The sequence below is a fragment of the Petromyzon marinus genome, chromosome 5 (assembly GCF_048934315.1).
Source record: "Petromyzon marinus isolate PM22_M1 ecotype Great Lakes invasive population chromosome 5, UKy_Petmar_22M1.pri1.0, whole genome shotgun sequence".
NCBI classification, from domain to species: Eukaryota; Metazoa; Chordata; class Hyperoartia; order Petromyzontiformes; family Petromyzontidae; genus Petromyzon; species Petromyzon marinus.
This window is the reverse complement of record NC_133671.1, coordinates 3,369,208-3,387,608: the sequence shown is the minus strand read 5'-3', so window position 1 is coordinate 3,387,608 and position 18,401 is coordinate 3,369,208. Positions and strand designations below refer to the sequence as shown.

Sequence of the window (18,401 nt, the reverse complement as noted above, 5' to 3'; positions counted from 1 at the left end):
CAAGGCAGAGGGGATAGACAGAAGTGGAACGAACAATCAGAAATACCGTATAACCCTTTGTTAATCCACTCCTGGATGAAGGCCTCGTCACACCCCTGTCAATAAACGGGAGTCGTTTGACCATACTTGGCCGCTCTGGTTAGCGTGGTTGGTTCATGATGTCAAGTGACTCCCGCACCCTTGTGATGCTGTTGCTTCTGCCGCCACTGCTGCCGCTGCCGCCAATACTGCTGCCACTGCTGCTGCTCGTGCACTGTGCAGGTACTGGGCCTCGCTGCGGAACCTCGTCGTGTCCCTGCTCAACTCCATGAAGTCGATCATCTCTCTCCTCTTTCTCCTCTTCCTCTTCATCGTCGTCTTCGCCCTGCTCGGCATGCAGCTCTTTGGCGGACAGTGAGCGGTGCACGCATGAACAAAGACAAAGATCTCCCCGTGTAACCTTAACAGACTGTTGGGGCAAGTGCTGCAAGCGTATAGCACTTACGAAGGCCACACAGTACACAAGGGGGTGGGTGGCCAGTACCACGGCCAACTGCCTTTGTCTCCTGAGTCGTGATGTTTACATGCCACACCAGGTACTTATTTGAGGCTGAGTCGACCTATGGGAGACCCAGGACCAGTTCAGATAATCGTCTTGGCCGTGAATGGCCCTCTACACCCATGACTGTACGAACACACACACACACGGGCGCAGAAAATAAACCCCCACACACACACACAAGCGTTCATTAGGACAGGCGCACACATAGGCTTATTTGACTGTTGGGGCAAGTGAGCTATAAAGCTGAGCTTTATAAAATACTACCGCACATTCTACTTCACTTTACAGGGACTCCCTCCACTTACAAACAAATCGACTTACGAACAGAGACCTCTGGAACCTGACGTTGAAGATCCAAGTGACGTCATTCACAAAGAGTAGGCCATTGTGTGGCGACATCATGGTCCAAATTTGATTTACAAAAAAATATAACAACGTATTACTTGCAAAATACCTCATTGTGGAAAGCATAGCAATCTTCTCTACCAAAAGCAAAAAAAAACCTTAGGATTCTCCTGCAAAAAACAGTCTGGAGACTCAGTGAGTGGGTGAAGAAGCGTAGTTGTCAGTTTAAGCGCTCGTAGGCTATAACGACCAAGATTATCCATCATAGATGTTTTTGGGTTAGATTGCGCAAATATGAAATGTGTTTTTATATTTACATATTGGTACGTTTTGTTTGCGTGTTTAAGGGCACATTTATATTTACGCTATCTATACCCAAAAACCTCGACTATGGATAAGCGTAGTTGTAATAATATTACAATTACCGCGACTGAAAATGGGTCTTGATCATCTGGTTTGCTCCTCACTCCTGGCATTCTTGTAATTGCAACGAATTTCCATCGTGAAGATGATAATGTAGTGAGTCCAACTGAGTCGCAGACGTTGTCTTGGGAGCAACACTATTTATTACATCAACCCAACCCAACATAACGTAACCTACACTTGGGTGTTGAATGCTCATCTAGCCACGCTACGGCAGAACTAGACACGGTTTGCTCTCCCGGCCTTGACCACAAGCTGGGTCCCGGACCACGTGGCTAGAGGCTTCTTTTACCCGACGTGGATCTTCATCACCAGCAACACGAAGAACCCCGAGCCCCTCACGGGGCCCCCGTTATATCGGCCTGGGCTGGGGCTGGCTCCGCCTCTCGCCCCGCCCACCTTCTAGATCTCTCGAGCTCTTTCCCGAAGGCTCCCGAGAGCTCCTCTATACCACGTGACCACCCAGCGGCCCCCGTCCACCGGTGGCCCCCCTCCAATATCATCTGGTCACGTGTCGGCAGGTCAACCAGCGTATCATGCCCCAACGTAACCCTGGCTGGCTGACACTCCCTCTCGCTCCCTCACCGGGAGCCCACACCGCACACTGTACGTGGTGCCTCTGCGCTGACCTGCGCTCACCCAAGCCCACTAGGGCTGGTACTACGCCCAGTAACCGGGCTGCACATAATGACAACACATTATCCGCCGTGGCCTCGCAAGCCCAGCACCACACAGTGACAATCACAGTCACTAGAATAATATAAAACGAAGTAACGCTTTACAGTTCGCTTGTGAGAGCGCTTGTATCTTACGATTTAAACGCGGCTTAATTGCAATCCACATTCGCCATGGGAGCAAGTGATGGTGCAAGTACGGATGGCCTGAATGTGACTCGTCATCAATATGAGTTTCAAGTTTTTTGTTTGTTAAAGCCGGTGAGAGCTCCATGACACCCAGAACAGTCTCATTGGCACGAGTGACCTGAGGTGGCATTCGTTTCTCAATAGCTGGCGACGATTGCTGCTGCTGCTGCGTGTGTATAGAATCCGAATTGAGTAACTGGAAGTGTCATTTTCCAATTTTTTGCAAATTTGGACCCTGCTGCCCGCACACGACGGTCTGCTCTTGCGAATGACGAAGCAGACGGCACGTGGTAGTATCGTGGTTGTTACACACTGCAGTAATAACCAGGGCAGCTGCTGGATTCTAACAGTGAACCTCTGCAACGAGGGGCGAGCACGCTACCGCTGGGCCGCGTCACCGCCCTGCCATGGTGGCGAGATGTTAACGACTTCGCCTGGTATACAGGAGATCATGGGTTTGATTCCGACCCTGACGCCTGCTGTATATTTGGAGTTTGCATGTTCTCCCCTGCGTGTGAGTTTTTCTTTGTGTGATGATGATAAGCCACTTGGTTGAGCTATCATTTGTGATAACCACAGGTCGCTTCTGAAAAAGAGCTATGTACCTCAGTGGGGCCTTACCTGGTAAAATAAAATATAAGTTTTACTTTTTAGTAGTAGAGTGACAGTGCTGTTTGTGCATGCGCGTGTGTGTGTGTGCACGTGTGCGTGTATACTGCAGGTTCAATTTCGAAGAGGGCACACCCCCAACCAACTTTGATACTTTCCCAGCAGCCATCCTCACTGTGTTCCAGGTGAGAGGTGTTCACACAGCTGCAGGTGTTCACATGTCTCTCTATCATTATGCATTTGTTCAAGAGCAAAGGAAGGTTCTGTAAAAAATGACTCTCGGCATTGAGCGTTTCCCCGCTCGAGCGTTGACCACGCGCCTCTGCGGCCATCTCCTGGAGTTGAATTTTTAATGTCCCGTGGAGAAAGCTTGAGAGAGAGCAAATGCTCATTAACACAGCCCAGCCCCTGCAAATCTGCGCTTGCTTTACAAGCGACCGCCAGCACGCACGCGGTTAAAACGCAGCGTCGTTCTCTTCCGTGTGGAATCGAGATGGGGCCTTCTGAACGCCCGCGTGAGCCTGAGAGAGTCGAGGGCCATCGTGCAGGTGACCTAGACAGTGCCAGATTAAGCTAGTGCGGGGCTTGTAGCATATGTTATATAGGGGCCCTAAATAAAGTAATTGGTTTTTTTCATTTGCTATACAGCCAGATAATGACAAATCACTAACCTTAAACACCCAGTCATTCATACAAGTTGAAGGCGGTATAGTACTCTAGTAATAGAACAAGTGCAGAATCACTGAACCGGAATTGATAGTTTGAAAGCATTTAGCGCGGGGTCCTTGAAAGTGCGGGGCCCATAGCATATGTAGCTACTTTTGCTATGAGGATAATCTGGCACTGGGCCTAGACTGTCTCACTGCACCAAGAGCTCCAGGGAGGGGGGGCCCCGCTTCACTGCCATGCTTCTCAACTCGCCGAAGGCTGCAGCCACGGGCTGCGCTTGCACGAATTTGAGACCCTCGTGTAGGCACCAATGTGCAGAGGTATGCAGCGCTCCGTTGCACAAAAGCTGTCCTCGGCCTTATCCAGACCACCAGCTCGGAATAACTGAACGAGTGGCGTTTTGTTGTTGAGACCACCAATGCAAAGAGTTGAGATAATCTGCCATCCCACACAGGCAGCAGCGGGGAAATAAACTCTTTGGGTCGGTGGTCTTAATTGTGGCGAGATGGGAAATACCTCGCCTGGTATACAGAAGGTCGTGGGTTCGATGCTGACCCTGACGCCTGCTGTATATTTGGAGTTTGTGTGTCTTTCCTTCCTCGTGGTCGCAACGATTTTTCTACGAGTCCTCCAGGTTTTCCCTCCACTTTTAGAAACATGGCTGCTATAAATGTCCACGCGATAAGTCACTTCGTTGAGCTGCTATCATTTGTGATAGCCAAGTCGCTTCTGAAAAAGAGCCACATAGCTCAGTGGGCATTACCTGGTAAAATAAAACAATATTTTAGATTATAGTTTAGTTTTAATGAAACAATGGACACACATTAAGCTGTTTTGAGCTGGTGGTCTGGATAAGGCTGAGGACAGCTATTGTACCAGCGATGCTGCACACCTGTGTACTTTTACAACTACAGGTAGTCCTCTACTTACGATGGAGATGCGTTACGACGACCCCATCGTAAGTAAAAAATATCGTAAGTCGAAGATGGCCTAGCCTACCCAGGAGTCTTAAAGAATGGTGATAATTTAGCAAAACAGCAATTTACAGTACCGTACTGTATAAACCATATACTGTATGTATTTATTAATTACAATACTGTATTGCACAGTAAAATATAAAGTAAAAAAAACAAGGTAAATTCTTAGCCTACCTATATGAACTGCAATTTCATAGAAAGTTTTTTCAGGAAACAATCCTATCTGCTATAAAAAAAAACTTTTAACATGCATTGAACTTATCGTATCGTGGTAACCATAAAATGAAATCGCTAAAGCTACGTATCATACACGCATTGAACGTATTATAATGTATCATATTGTACTGTACTCACCAAGAGTCTGTCCGTCGTCTGCATACTTGAACGATGTACCTCGTACGCTGCTGCGTTTGCCTGCCGCGCGAAATTTTAAATATTTTACAATTTTGTCGTATCGCTAATCGCCATCGTAAAATCGAAATATCGTAAGTCGAACCATCGTAAGTCGGGGACTACCTGTATTTGTCTTTTGGCCAGCATTGAGTTTTCTGGCGTGATGGTTATTTACAGATTTGAATGTGAGCCATTCTGCATGGCTGAAGGTCACAACATTTCCCAGTGCGCCTTTGTGTGTCTTTCAGCGCAGGCATTATTATATTTTTATTGCCTTTGGTTTACGTAACTCATAGGGCATTCCAGGCATGCATTGGTACTTGGTACAAATGTATGGAAAAATGAAAGTGTCTGGTAGGGACGGCTAGTAGACACGTTCCATGGAAAAGGTGGAGGCCCTGTTATCAACCAGGCGACCCTGTCGACTCACAATCAGAAGTCAAAGTCCCGGTCAAGTGTTGACTCATTTAGTCTTACATAGTGAATAAATGAGAACCAGCGATTGGGAAGTCAAATGTGGTAGTCCGGTGATAGACTGGTACCCGGCATAGGAATGTGGAATTGAATTTCGACCAATTAATTTTTTTTACACAACTAAAATGCCTGGCAACAAAGCAGCCCGTGGGCATTCCCACCCGTTATTTCACCGGGGGTCGTGGGTCAGTTCTCATGTTTCAGAGGTTCAGGAGTATACACACCCGAAGTTAGATTTAGTGACACTGAATTTGATTCGATCACGGAACATTTTGTCAGCTGCACTATGCTGTGTAGCATCATTTCACCACTGTTTAGTTTGTTCTTCCTTTGTTGTTCTTCCTCCTTCGCAACATACATACTTTAATCTGTTGCACCGCAGTGTTATTCTGTGCTGCACGGATTCTCTTTGGAAGTATTATTTGGCCTGTAAAATTAAACGACCGTACGTTTAAAAAATGACAATAGCAAGACGAGATGAAAAATGTGAAAACCTGGTTTAAAACTGAATCGGGCACCGAAGTTGTGGGAAGAGCGTTGCTCAGAACTAAAGTGGGCTCATCGTGGTGCTCCCCGTGTTCTCACACCCAGTGCCCCTACTGTCGCCTCGTGCTGTCAACGGCAGATGTCAAAGTGTCCCCCTGGTCGAGCCAGTGTGGGCTGCCTCTCACCTGGGGCTGGCAATCCTCACCCGGTTGTGGAAATTCCATGGGGTTATGGCCGAGGCCAGACTCTGTGTAATGCACCCGCTGCATAAATGTTGCGTAGAAGCAACTACTCAAAAAATGAAACGTTCTGATGTTTTACGTTCATTTTTGTATGAGAAAGCAGTGCCATAGAGTTTACAAGCTTTGTTTTGTGCATTCTGGGTTAGTTCTGGAAAACGATCAATCGTAAAATAAGGCCCTGTTTTGCCACCAAAATTGTATGTCGAGGTGAGTCGGTCTTGTCAGCCTTCTGGAACAGTGTTTCCCACTGGCCTTTGTTTAATCAGGAAAACCGTGGACCGGTCTCAGCTTTCTGAGTGTCATTCGCAGTGCATGGCCTAGAAAAATACCAGCACTGCAAAGGAACTCAACAGGAATCGTGTAGTAGTAATAGGGTTTTACCCTTTTATATGGCACCAAAACTGACACCTTTATACAAGGGATCATGTTTGCAATAACCACAACACAAGCAGTCAACATGCAAACAAAAGGAGACAATTCTGATAATGATATGCACTGTCCTTGAAATTGATTGGTCCACACCCGAGATGGCTTTTCTTAGAGCCTAGTCTCCACTGGTGTTGAACCAGATGACGCCAAAAGGCATACAACTCAAAAACAGCACACTATCAGAGTATTGAGAGCTCGGGGTAAGCATTTACATTATGAGAAATTATGAGACCTCCTTTTTTGAGATGTATGCCTTTTGGTGTCATTTGGTCCAACATCAGTGGAGACTAGGCTCTAAGAAAAGCCGTCTCAGGTGTGGACCAATAAATTTCAAGGACAGTGCATATCATTATCAGAGTTGTCTCTTTTTGTTTGCATTTTGACTGCTTGTGTTGTGGTTATTGCAAACATGATCCCTTGTATAAGGTGTCAGTTTTGGTGCCAGATTAAAGGGTAACAATCTATTACTATATCTTGCTACTGGCAAAGGAGGTCTCATAATGTAAATGCTTACCCCGAGCTCGCAATACTCTGATAGTGCGCTGTTTTTCACAACTATATTCGTAAGCAGTGAATATCTCCAGGGCACATCCTGACGCCTGTCTCATCTCATTATGGCCTACTGCTTTGGCCATTAACAGTGCAATTAAATGTCGCTGAATCCTCAATATTCTGTCAGCTCTATTTACTCTTACGTGGAGTTGAGACATAAACTAATAGTTACGCTGAAACGGTGGCTCAGTGGTGATACTCGTGCCCCACAGGAAAGAGGCCCTGTATTTGATTTCTGGCTCCTGTGCACCTTCCTGGGTGAAGTTTGTATGCTCTCCCCTTGTCCCACGTGGCTTTCCACTGGCCTCTCTGGTTTCATGCCACAGCTGAAGGGACCCACAATTTAACTGGTATTTGTCAAACATCCGAAAGCCGAAAATATCACCTGCAAGTTACTCACTTGGGTTTACACACAGCCACATCACCCCTGACTGCAAACATTTGCAGAACCATCCTGAATAATAAGCCTGAGACTCGGTGAGGTTCTCCTCTTTGAACAAACCTAACGGTAAACAAACAGAGAAGAGTCCCGAGTTCAACTCTGCGGAGGTCACGGTCTCCAAAAGGGTGTCTCTGCTTAGAATGGCACGCGGTGGTGACGGTGATCCATGCAGCATGTGACGGGGGCAGCTCGGGGCACGGGCGAACGGGCGAGATGCTTCGGAGTGATGCGTCGTTGTTAACGCGGCGCGACTCTGCAAGTGCGCGTGTTAATTTGACGTGACGAACCGACGGGCACAGCGCCGCATGCCGCAGCACCACAGGGTCAGCTGCTGTACCCTCTGTATGTTCCTGCGGACGATTTTTTTTTCTCCCGATGGCTACATTCAGCATTTGCATCGGGGAGAAACGGTGCTTCTGTGGTGATTTGTATCCGCCCAGGTGGCTCGTCGGTACAGCGAGCGCGCGGCTCGCAATCGCAAGGCTGCAAATTCCACTCCTGCTTGGGGATTGACGCAGTCCATCATCTCTCCAGGGTCAATTAAATAATTTCCACTTTTGTGTGGATGTCAACAGTGGTTGTCCTGTGAACAGAATCACCCCTGCCATAGGAATGTGAAATTTCCACCACTGACTCGGCAGCGCTGTAAACGGGAGATGAGCACCAATGCTCATTTTAGTGGAAAAAATACGTAGCTTTGTTTTGGCTTTCAGTGATTTTTGTATGCTGCTGTTCTGTTGAGTCACTGTATGCGTGCTTCTGTAATGGGACCCTTTCACCGTTAGACGTCCGCACATGAATAGCTGTGGGATTCAGAGATTGCACAATCACTTCATTAAACATAAAGTATATTTGGTGTACAACCACTCGTGTCGACAACGTGCGTTTTACTTATGATCACCTCTGTGTCTGATGAACATACGCTGGCAACCTCTTCGCCTAAACTGTCAACTCTTCTTTACCGAAAAGGGTTGAAGATTCGTATATTCGTTGTAAATTCAGCACATCCGTCATTTAATCAGATGGTATGCTGTGCATCAGTATGGTATTCGTACATTTCGTCTGATATCGGTGTATGTGTTTGTGTTCAGCGGTTGTAAAGCAGGTTGGCGCTTGCTGCATGGCGAGACAAAGCGTGACCGGATCTCTCACAAATTCCAGTGGATGAGCGAACGAGATTCTGTCACAGAACCCTGGTGCACGAGCGTCGCCATACCGGATGAGCATGCCTTCACATGTAATAACCGAGCGTGCGTGCGTCCAGATTCTAACCGGGGAGGACTGGAATGCCGTGATGTACGATGGCATCAAGTCCCAGGGCGGGGTGAAGAAGGGAATGATGGCATCGTGCTACTTCATCGTCCTCACCCTCTTTGGGAACTGTATCCTCTCGTCCAAATCAAAGCATGGTTCACCACGAGCCACGGAATTGGGTGCACGAAAGGCGAATCCGGGTGTGAGAGCGCGGGGACTCGTGCGTCTGGGTTTAGGGCACGCGCTCCGATGAGCCTCGTCGTGTTAAAGGGCATCGCACGCTCGGAATGCATCAGCGGTTCAGGTTCAGTTCATGCCACGGACTCTTGCAGTGGACATTTAGACTCCTGTGGCGTGAGCTATTGCTTAGATACGCCATGTTGAGTTAGTTGATGCAAGATGATCTCGATTGTAACATTTGGTTTACACGCGTGGAACTGTGTCTCTGAACTTTGCTGCTGCTAACAGATCTTACATTGTTATTATTATTAGTCCAGTTTCCTCAGTATGTGTGGTGCAAATGTCCCACTGATGTTATATCAGGGATCAAATGTAAATGTTAGTCTCCATCCCGAGAAGATACATATAAGAGGAAGTTTGAACCAATTGGGGAGCAGAGATCCACTTGGCAAGAAGAGGGATTCGAGAGGATGAATATCTATTAGGAGTTGCTAAAGACGCAGAGTTTGACAATATCCCAAAGCCTCGCTGCACATTCGGTGCAACGCAGCAGACCGAACTGCTCTGGGGGCATTGCCAGCACGAGCTGCTGTCCAGTGAGTGACCCCTTGACAGCATCGCTCGCCAGACACCCTGCTCAACGTGTTCCTCGCCATTGCCGTGGACAACCTCGCGAATGCCCAGGAGCTCACCAAGGTGAGCGCCCCCGCCAAGGCTTGCACGTGTGAGCCAAAAACCCGATGCAATTTAATGGCCATTGTCGTGTTGGCGGTCACAGACGGTGAGAGTATTTGGCCGCTGTGAATTTCCACGTGACGATAAGCTACATCGTTGAGCTGTCATTTGTGGCCGGGTCATTTCTGAAAAACAGCTGTATAGCTCGTATAGCTCAGTGGGCCTTACCTGGTAAAAATAAATATTTGTTTCGTTTGGATTCTATGGACTAGTCTTTCATATAACTCTAAGAGGAATGTTGGTCGTGATCGTCATCGTGAAGCCGCCCCCAACCACTACCGACTGTTGTGGGCACGCACACTCGCCCCCCCCCCCGCCCCCCTTCCACAGCCCCCTCCGCCACCCACTAACACTCTCTAATCAATTTGGATTTTGCCCAGAATTTCGCCGTCTCGCGGATTGGGGGGGGTGGGGGGGGGGGGGGAAGCAGCACTGCCTTTAGAAAACAAGCTTTGAACAAGGCCAGCCTGTGCCCGAGAGAGAGGAGTGGGGTCTAAAGAGGAAGGGGCAGGACACGAACAGGAAGGGGTGGGGCCTAGAGCAGGGTTGGCCAACCTGTAACAGACCACGAGCCAAAAAGTACACCATGAGTTCTGCAAAGAGCAAAGTGTGTATATATAAGTGTATATATATTGACAGTTTTCGGCACAGCACGGGAGACATTCACGATATTTTGCAACTGTGATAGTACATTCTACGTTATGCCCCTTCGATAGAGCCACATGTGGTGGATTAAAGAGCTGAATGCAGCTCGGGAGACGCCAGGTGGCCACCGCTGTCCATGAGGAAGAGGATGTAATGAGGAAGTGGCGAGGTCTGGGGCAGGGCCTGAAGAGTAAAGGGTCGAGGCTTAAACAGGAAGGGGCAGGGCCTAAAGATGAAGCCCAAATAAGCAACCTCTAATTAAAACATGTCCAGAAAAACATAAACCCGCAACTCTGGAAGATACAGCAACTTAAAAAAAAAACAATTCCACATATAGAGGAGTGCTTCAATTGTGAACCTCTCTCTTAATATAAGGCAATAAAGGCATACAATCAAAGTCGTGGATCAGGCAGCGAACTTGCATTGCCGCAGGTGCAGCCACAGGGCCACTAGTAAGCTATAATTGTTGATGAACAGCCAATTTCAATCCACTGCTGGATGAAGGCCTCCTCAAGGCACCGCCACCTGCTTCGATCCGTCCTAACGCCTGGACGTGAACTGATGTCATCGCTCCATCTCCCTGGTGGAAGTGCCCTCTCGGACGCATTTCATTCCTTCGCCACCACTCCGTTAGTATCTTTGACCATCGTCCACCGTCCCTTCTAGACATGACGTGTCCACTCCAAGCACACTCACCTTTCTTAACTATTTCAAATCTGTGCTTATCCTGCACAGGTTCTCCATGCCACGAGCCACTTTCTCTTTCAGTGTGGCTCCAAGCGTGCATCTCTCCATGCTTGGCACACTTTTTTCAGTTCTGTATTTTTCATCAATGTCTGTGTTTCTCAAAGCATGCGTCGTAGTAGAGGGAGTACGCACTCATTGAAAACTCGAGGCCACGTTGCTACATTGGTATTCATTATCAGCTTTCCCAAAGCACTCCAGCCTGCTCTTGCTCCCATATGTATTTTGCCTATACAATAACAATGATTACGTTGTATTTATAATGTTGACAGCAGCTGACACAGTAACTCGGACATTGTTGCTCCCTTTCAGCTTAATAAGCTCATCGGACACAATCCGGTCCTCTGCACAGCCGGGCTGATAATTCGATCCGATCTGTTTGCTTTTTTTGTTTGATTCAATTGTGAAATGACTCGGTCAGACGTCATTATTATTAGGTTCCTGTTACCAGTTATTGATGCTAAATGCTGCCAGAGTGCCCACCCCGGACAGAGATTCATTACCTCCAGCGCCGTTATTTAGCAGTCAACAGCTGCCACGAGTGTGGCAGCAGTGTCACGACGACGTCGGTCGACGCCCGCTCTCGTGGTGACGTTCACCAGGATGAAGAGGAGGAGCAGGAAGCGACGAACAAGAAGATGTTGTCGATTAAAAAGGACGCCGAAGAGATCAGCCCCTTGTCTACCGTGAACACACCCAGCAGGTAACGTCATCACCGTACCACCGCCACTGCCACCACCACCATTGATATTGCTCTCCTGTTCAATGTATATATACACACACACACACAGGCCATAGAACAATACACACGCCACAATACATACCCGGCACACCCTAAGTGCTGGCTTTGTTTTATTTTGTATACTCAAACACTCACCTCCACGCTCATTCACCGCCATACTCACCTCCACACCCTGACATTTACACCCTTACACTGCACACCCAATACATTACACACGACCACTACCCTCAAACCCATAAACGACCAACCTAATCTACTATACACATCTGGTCATCACACCACTATCTCCCTTGTACAATCGTCTGTAAACTGGCTGAACGGGACCATCATCCAGCTAACAAATAAATCTAAACTCTAAACCCTGTCCTCCCCCCCCCATCCTCCCTCCCATTGTCCGTAGCCGCCCTCTGTCGGTGTGGGAGCAACACTCGACCCGCCTGCGCCGCTCCAGCTCAGATGCCCTCAGGGTCAGCTGCGAGCAGCTGTACAGGTGCGGGAAGCCTTACAGGTGCGGGCAGTCGTACAGTACAGGTGCGGCAAGCCTTACAGTACAGGTGCGGGAAGCCTTACAGGTGTGGGAAGTCGTAGAGTACAGGTGCGGAAAGCCGTACAGGTGCGGGAAGCCTTACAGGTGCGGGAAGCCTAACAGGTGTGGGAAGCCTTACAGGTGCGGGAAGCCTTACAGGTGTGGAAAGCTGTACAGGTGCGGGAAGCCTTACAGGTGCGGGAAGCCGTAGAGTACAGGTGCGGAAAGCTGTACAGGTGCGGGAAGCCTTACAGGTGCGGAAAGCTGTACAGGTGCGGGAAGCCGGAGAGTACAGGTGCGGAAAGCTGTACAGGTGCGGGAAGCCTTACAGGTGCGGAAAGCTGTACAGGTGCGGGAAGCCGTAGAGTACAGGTGCGGAAAGCTGTACAGGTGCGGGAAGCCTTACAGGTGCGGAAAGCTGTACAGGTGCGGAAAGCTGTACAGGTGCGGGAAGCCTTACAGGTGCGGGCAGTCGTACAGTACAGGTGCGGAAAGCTGTACAGGTGCGGGAAGCCTTACAGGTGCGGGAAGCCTTACAGGTGCAGGCAGCCTTACAGGTGCGGGAAGCCTTACAGTACAGGTGCAGAAAGCCTTACAGTACAGGTGCGGGAAGCCTTACAACTGCGGCGGTGCCCGCTCCTTATGCTTGCGTCTCAACTCTGCCCCTGATCCTCGTGTCCTCGTAAAAATAGGTCCCCCCCCCCATCGACGTCGCAGCGTTCTCTCGTTGTTTGTGCGACTGCGGCGTTGCGCTTGTTCGCGAATCGCGTCTGGAACTCTGTATGGCTGCTGCATCGAGAGAGATAAAGTAATAAGATTAAGTGATGAGAGATAAAGTGATCAGAGATAAAGGGATGAGAGAAAGGGAAGAGATAAAATGTAATTCATTAAAAAGTTAGGTTTTCGTAGGCTAACATCATTATCTACAAAATGTTCTATTCACGCGCATCCCCGGGAAGGTATCCCTCGCGAATGACGAGGGGGCGCTGGACTGTGCCACTCATTTACCAAGGAAGGCCTCGCTGAGTGCCATAATTAATTTTCAGGAGGGGTCCATGCCGAGCCTTCACAGAAGGCTGATGGTTGCAATGAACATTCTGGTTGGGATAAAATTTGCGGTGTCATTTTCCAATTTGGACGCCAGACTCTTGCGAATGGCATCGCGGGAATCTCTGACGTCCACTGTGAAGCAGAGGAAGCGCGGTGTTTTCATAGTTAATTGACGCCGCGGTATTAACCAGGGCAGCCGCTGGATTCGAGCCATGAACCTCTGCGATGGGGGACAAGGCAGGCGACTGCTCTGGCCGTGTCAGAGCCCATGAGGACCACGCAGCGCTCATTTAGAGGTCATTCCTTTGTCGTGGCCTTTTAATAAATGACACCAAAAAAGAAGTAGATATTGAGTATATAGTAGTGCTCGTTTAACGTTTTTGTATACGTTCCATGAAAATTACTATCCACCGAAATAGCTGTTATTCGAATTCACTTAAGTTAAAAAATAAGTAAAAATCACTGAGTCTGTAAGAGAGCTGTTTTTCAACGCTGCAAAACAGAAAATGCAATTTTTATTTAAAGCTTTCGTGACTGCAGGGATTCATATTCTTGGTTCTTTCGGTAAAGTCACGTAGAAGGGAAACAAATAATAATAAATAAAAATATAAAACACTATGAAAAATAGAAAACAATAAAATTCTCACTTTTATTGTTTATATTTTTATTTCTTATTATTTTATTGTTTCCCCTTCTACGTGACTTTACCGAAAGAAACAAGAATAGAACATGCAATGTAAACAAAGCAAGTCGAGGTCTAAACTCTTATAAATGGGCTTCGCTGATTGGCTAACGGCACGGCTCAGTCCCAATTACGAACGCTGGGATTGGCCGAAATTGGCACCACGGCATGCATAACATAAACGTGCCGTTAATCACAATTTTAACGTTACTCAAAACCATAGGGGGGGGGGGGTCCTATGGGAGGCGAAACGTTAACCGATGTCACTGTTAACCGAGGGACTGCTGCATATACACTATAGTGAATAAACCAATGTCTGGGTCTTCTATTGGCTGGCTGATACAGAGGCATGGCCAGGGAAGTTCAGTCAGAACGCAGGAGAGTTCAAACTCGCGTATGGAAACCTTATAAGTTTGCCGAAAGTTAGGGCAGGACCAAAATAAATGATTTAATAATATTTTTTTTTTACAATAATTAGAAATTGTGAAAAATATAAAATTACAAATTTTAATACATGTTAAACGTATACGCATGCACACACACACACACAGGCCATAGAACAATACACACGCCACAATACACACAATACATGATGAATCCTTGATTCCTACTGGAACGCATTTGGGGTTCAAATCTTCACTCCCCACAACGGCGTTTCGACCCAGTTCCACCACTGCCCATGCCCCAATACATTAGACTCTCGCTTATCCGCGTGCGGTGTATCCGATTTGCGGATTAACAGGGTACCCGATTTTTGACGTAAATTAAAAAAGCGTGGATTTTTCCCTTATACCCAAAATAACCATCTAAAAACAGGCGTGTATTGTTATTCTTGGTAATGGTTATTACAAGTCCCTTGCTTAAACTGAACAAATATGTTGCTCCGGTTAAACCCAAATCCACGTGATCCCCACTACAGTACAGTAGTTAAATAACGTTACGACATATTGCACTTAGTGGGCAGTCTTTTCTGCGCTGGAGCTGGAAAGTGTTATCACTGAGCACGCAGCATAGATCAGTTGATCTTTAGTATTCGTTATACATAGAAAGAATAGCAATGATTAACAAACTATATTTTATTCAGCTAAACTTAATGTAGTAGTGATTTTTTGGCATAGAGATCCATGGGAAATGGATATTTTTGGGTCATCCACGATTTTTTGTTATCCGTGGCCGTCCTCCCTGACAGCGCAGATAATCGAGAATCTACGAGCGTTACCACTCCAAGCACTTAACCACCTCCCCTGGCTATTTCCTTACTCGGCACCTTACTCACTTGTGTAGTCAAGGATGATTGCACTCAGGATGGTCCGTAACAATGACACTCTTTTGACGAAGGAGACATTAAAAGTGTGTTGTTGTATGGAAAAATGGAAGGAACCGGAAAGAGAGGAAGACCTGACGGAGAAATGGCTTGACGATGACATCGCAAGAGATTGATGCCAGAAAGATGTGGCCACTCCGCGAGCAGTTTGGCACTAAAAGACAGAGGAAAGTGAAAACAAATCACGAAATGTGCAGTGGACATCTACGGGCTCACAGCCCTATGGATCGTGATGACTATGACGGTGATAAACTCCGGAGCAACGCCGTCCTCCTGCCGTCAGTACCGCGACTCCGCCGGTATCATCCCGGACCGTTGGAAATAAAACTTGGGAGCCCTTTTGGCTTGACGTTCAAATGCACACATTGCTGCCACCAATGTCAAGCTGCCCAACGACGCAATGCAACACGCGGGGCCGGTCGTATGGCCGTAATTAAAATGTGTTGGTTACTCCGTTGTTGCGTTCCGTTGGTGTCTTGTGGTTCATGCTCCTCTCATCAAGGGGCATGAACCACCGTCACGCGAACTCCGGTGGTCATTCTCGCAGTGGTGGCTTTTGGGCTGGCCGTCGAACAAAGACGGTCACCGCATCGCGCGCTTACAGATGCGCTTCTGTGGCTGTCTGAAACGCTCTTCCGATATTAGGAAGCCGCTTGAGCTATGCACTTTTAAATCATCATCTAGATTCAAAACTTATTTCTTTATAATTTATTTTTGTGCTTAGTTTGCTGGCCTTCCCCCGCACCTCTGATTAGCGCGGTTGGCTACGTACGGTGGTGCGAAGAAAGTTAAATGTACATACATACACAAATGCAAAGAAGCTCAATGTACGTTCGTACTTACGTAGCAGTGGTAGCGCTAAGCATAAGTGGCGGTGGCTACGCACGTGGCCTCTAGTCCAACGCTGGAGCCAGAGAGGATTGGTGGATCTCCGCACAAGTGTTGTGAAACCCCCTCTCCGCGGGTGTCGAGGAGGTGCCGTACCCTAGTTTGCCAGGAGATGGTGGTACAACAAGTGGACTCATCTCCATCTGTTTCCATCTATACAGGGATAGTGTTTTACCCCTCTCTCACATGCGTGGGTTTCTCTGAGTGCTCCGGTTTCCTCCCACATGCACAAACACTCATTAATTGGCTGAAAACATCTTAATAAATGGGGGACCGCAGAACTGTGGCAATTGTTGGTAGCGCCGGCCCACCGCCTGGCTGCCACCTTCCCACTTGTCTGGTTCCTTACACACCTGAATTGTTCTCTCACTTTAAAATAGACCGTACGCGTGACGAGTTAAAATTATGAAGCAATAACTAAGGGCCCCACGCAGCTCCGAGGCCCTTGATATGTTGGGGAAGCATGTGTGGCTGTACAGTATATCTATATTTGTGTTATATCACAATTTTGTTATCACTCCATTGCCATGATACATCTATCTCATATTCCCACTTGTTCATGCCCTCTGCATGGCTTCTGTCATGCATTTATGCCTCGTCTGTATCTCGCACATCTCCACGCCTTCCATTTCCGACCCCGTATCTACAAGTCCTCTACTAGCCTCACACAATGTCTGCTCTCAGTCGTGTCATCATCCTACATGCCTCTCTCTGCACACTTTGTGTCATCTCACTCGCAGTTTGAAGCATTCAAATGCCCTCCCCCCCCACCTCTAAAATGGGACCGAGCGCTCTTTTGTTTGTCCCGTGATGCTGCAGCGAGCTGGACCCCGCGGCCCAGCGGCGGATGGCCTACTCGCTCCACATCGGGCCGGACTCGCACAGCCACCTGGACCGCCCGCTCAGCGTCACGCCGCGCCCTGCTGCCCAGGTACGGCCCATCGGTGTTCATTTTACGAAAAAATATTTTAACACATTTGTACCAGTGGGTAAGGGCCCACTTGAGCTCTGTTGTTGTCGCCAATTTTTAAGAAGCGACCTGGACATCACAAACGATAGCCCAACGAAGTGGCTTGTCATGTGGACATTTATACCAGCCTGTAGAAATTTGTAGAAATGTATCGCAGATAAATACTCTAAACTCACGTTTCTAAATGTGGAGGGGAAAACCTGAGGAAAGTCCATGCGAACACAGGGAGAGAGACATGCAAACTCCAAATATTACTGAAAGGACCAATAATAAGTCTACATTATAGACTGCCAGTACACTCACCGAGGTTAAGAACCAGGCTACAGTCTACATTATAGACTGCCAATATGCTCACCAGCTTAAAAAGCAGGCTATCGTCTACATTATAGACTACTAGTACACTCACCAACCTTAATAACCAGGCTACAGTCTACATTATAGACTGCCAGTACACTCACCAAACTTAATAACCAGGCTACAGTCTACATTATAGATTGCCAGTACACTCACCAAACTTAATAACCAGGCTACAGTCTACATTATAGATTGCCAGTACACTCACTCTGATTAAAAACCAGGCTACAGTCTACATTAGTGTGTTTTTTATTGGCTTTATTTTTTGTTATTCTTTTTCTATCTACGTGACTTTACCGAAAGAACCAAAGAATATGAATTCCTGCAGTCACGAAAGTTTTAAGTCAAAATTTACAAGAATATAATTATATATCCATTATTAATTATCTTCCATTGAGATGGAACATCTTGTTTGCAAGGGAGTCAGTTTGCAGTTTTATTTATTTATTTTTCAGTTTAATTATTTTGGTATAGCCCTGTGAGCCATTCGGCTCTTGAATCGGGTGCAACCACAACAAACAAAAAAACAAAAACACGAACAAGAAAAACATCTTAAAGTGACTATGTGACTGTGCAAACAGAAAAATCCATGAAAAAAACCAGCAAAATATTCCTGAAAAAAGCACTGTAAACCAACGCTGTGTGCAAAAAATCCTAGTGGGATGAAAGTCAAACAACAACAACAACCACAAGAAAACTTAGATTTAGGCCAGCAGTCTAACTCCGTACTACAACAAAACAAACATGTCCAAACCAAAAAACGTCTTCGAAATCACCAAAAAATAAAGCCATAATTGCAACGTAACAGTGATCACAGTCCGCGGTGTCAGGTGACACGTGAGGAGAAAACACGAAATGACAC

The 18,401-nt window shown here is 47.3% G+C and overlaps 1 protein-coding gene across 3 annotated transcripts in view; it reads left to right on the top strand.

The window, feature by feature from the left end:
• LOC116938948 (voltage-dependent N-type calcium channel subunit alpha-1B-like) overlaps positions 1–18,401 on the top strand; it is a 217,121-nt gene that overhangs the window by 103,111 nt on the left and 95,609 nt on the right. For 2 of the 3 annotated variants that reach the window (XM_076061005.1, XM_076061007.1), the window contains exons 16-22: positions 262–393; positions 2,894–2,966; positions 8,710–8,827; positions 9,508–9,575; positions 11,606–11,706; positions 12,146–12,253; positions 17,035–17,146. In XM_076061005.1, the coding sequence (XP_075917120.1) occupies positions 262–393; positions 2,894–2,966; positions 8,710–8,827; positions 9,508–9,575; positions 11,606–11,706; positions 12,146–12,253; positions 17,035–17,146 (712 nt within the window). The remainder of the gene's footprint in view (positions 1–261; positions 394–2,893; positions 2,967–8,709; positions 8,828–9,507; positions 9,576–11,605; positions 11,707–12,145; positions 12,254–17,034; positions 17,147–18,401) is intronic. The other variant, XM_076061006.1, reaches the window with a different exon arrangement.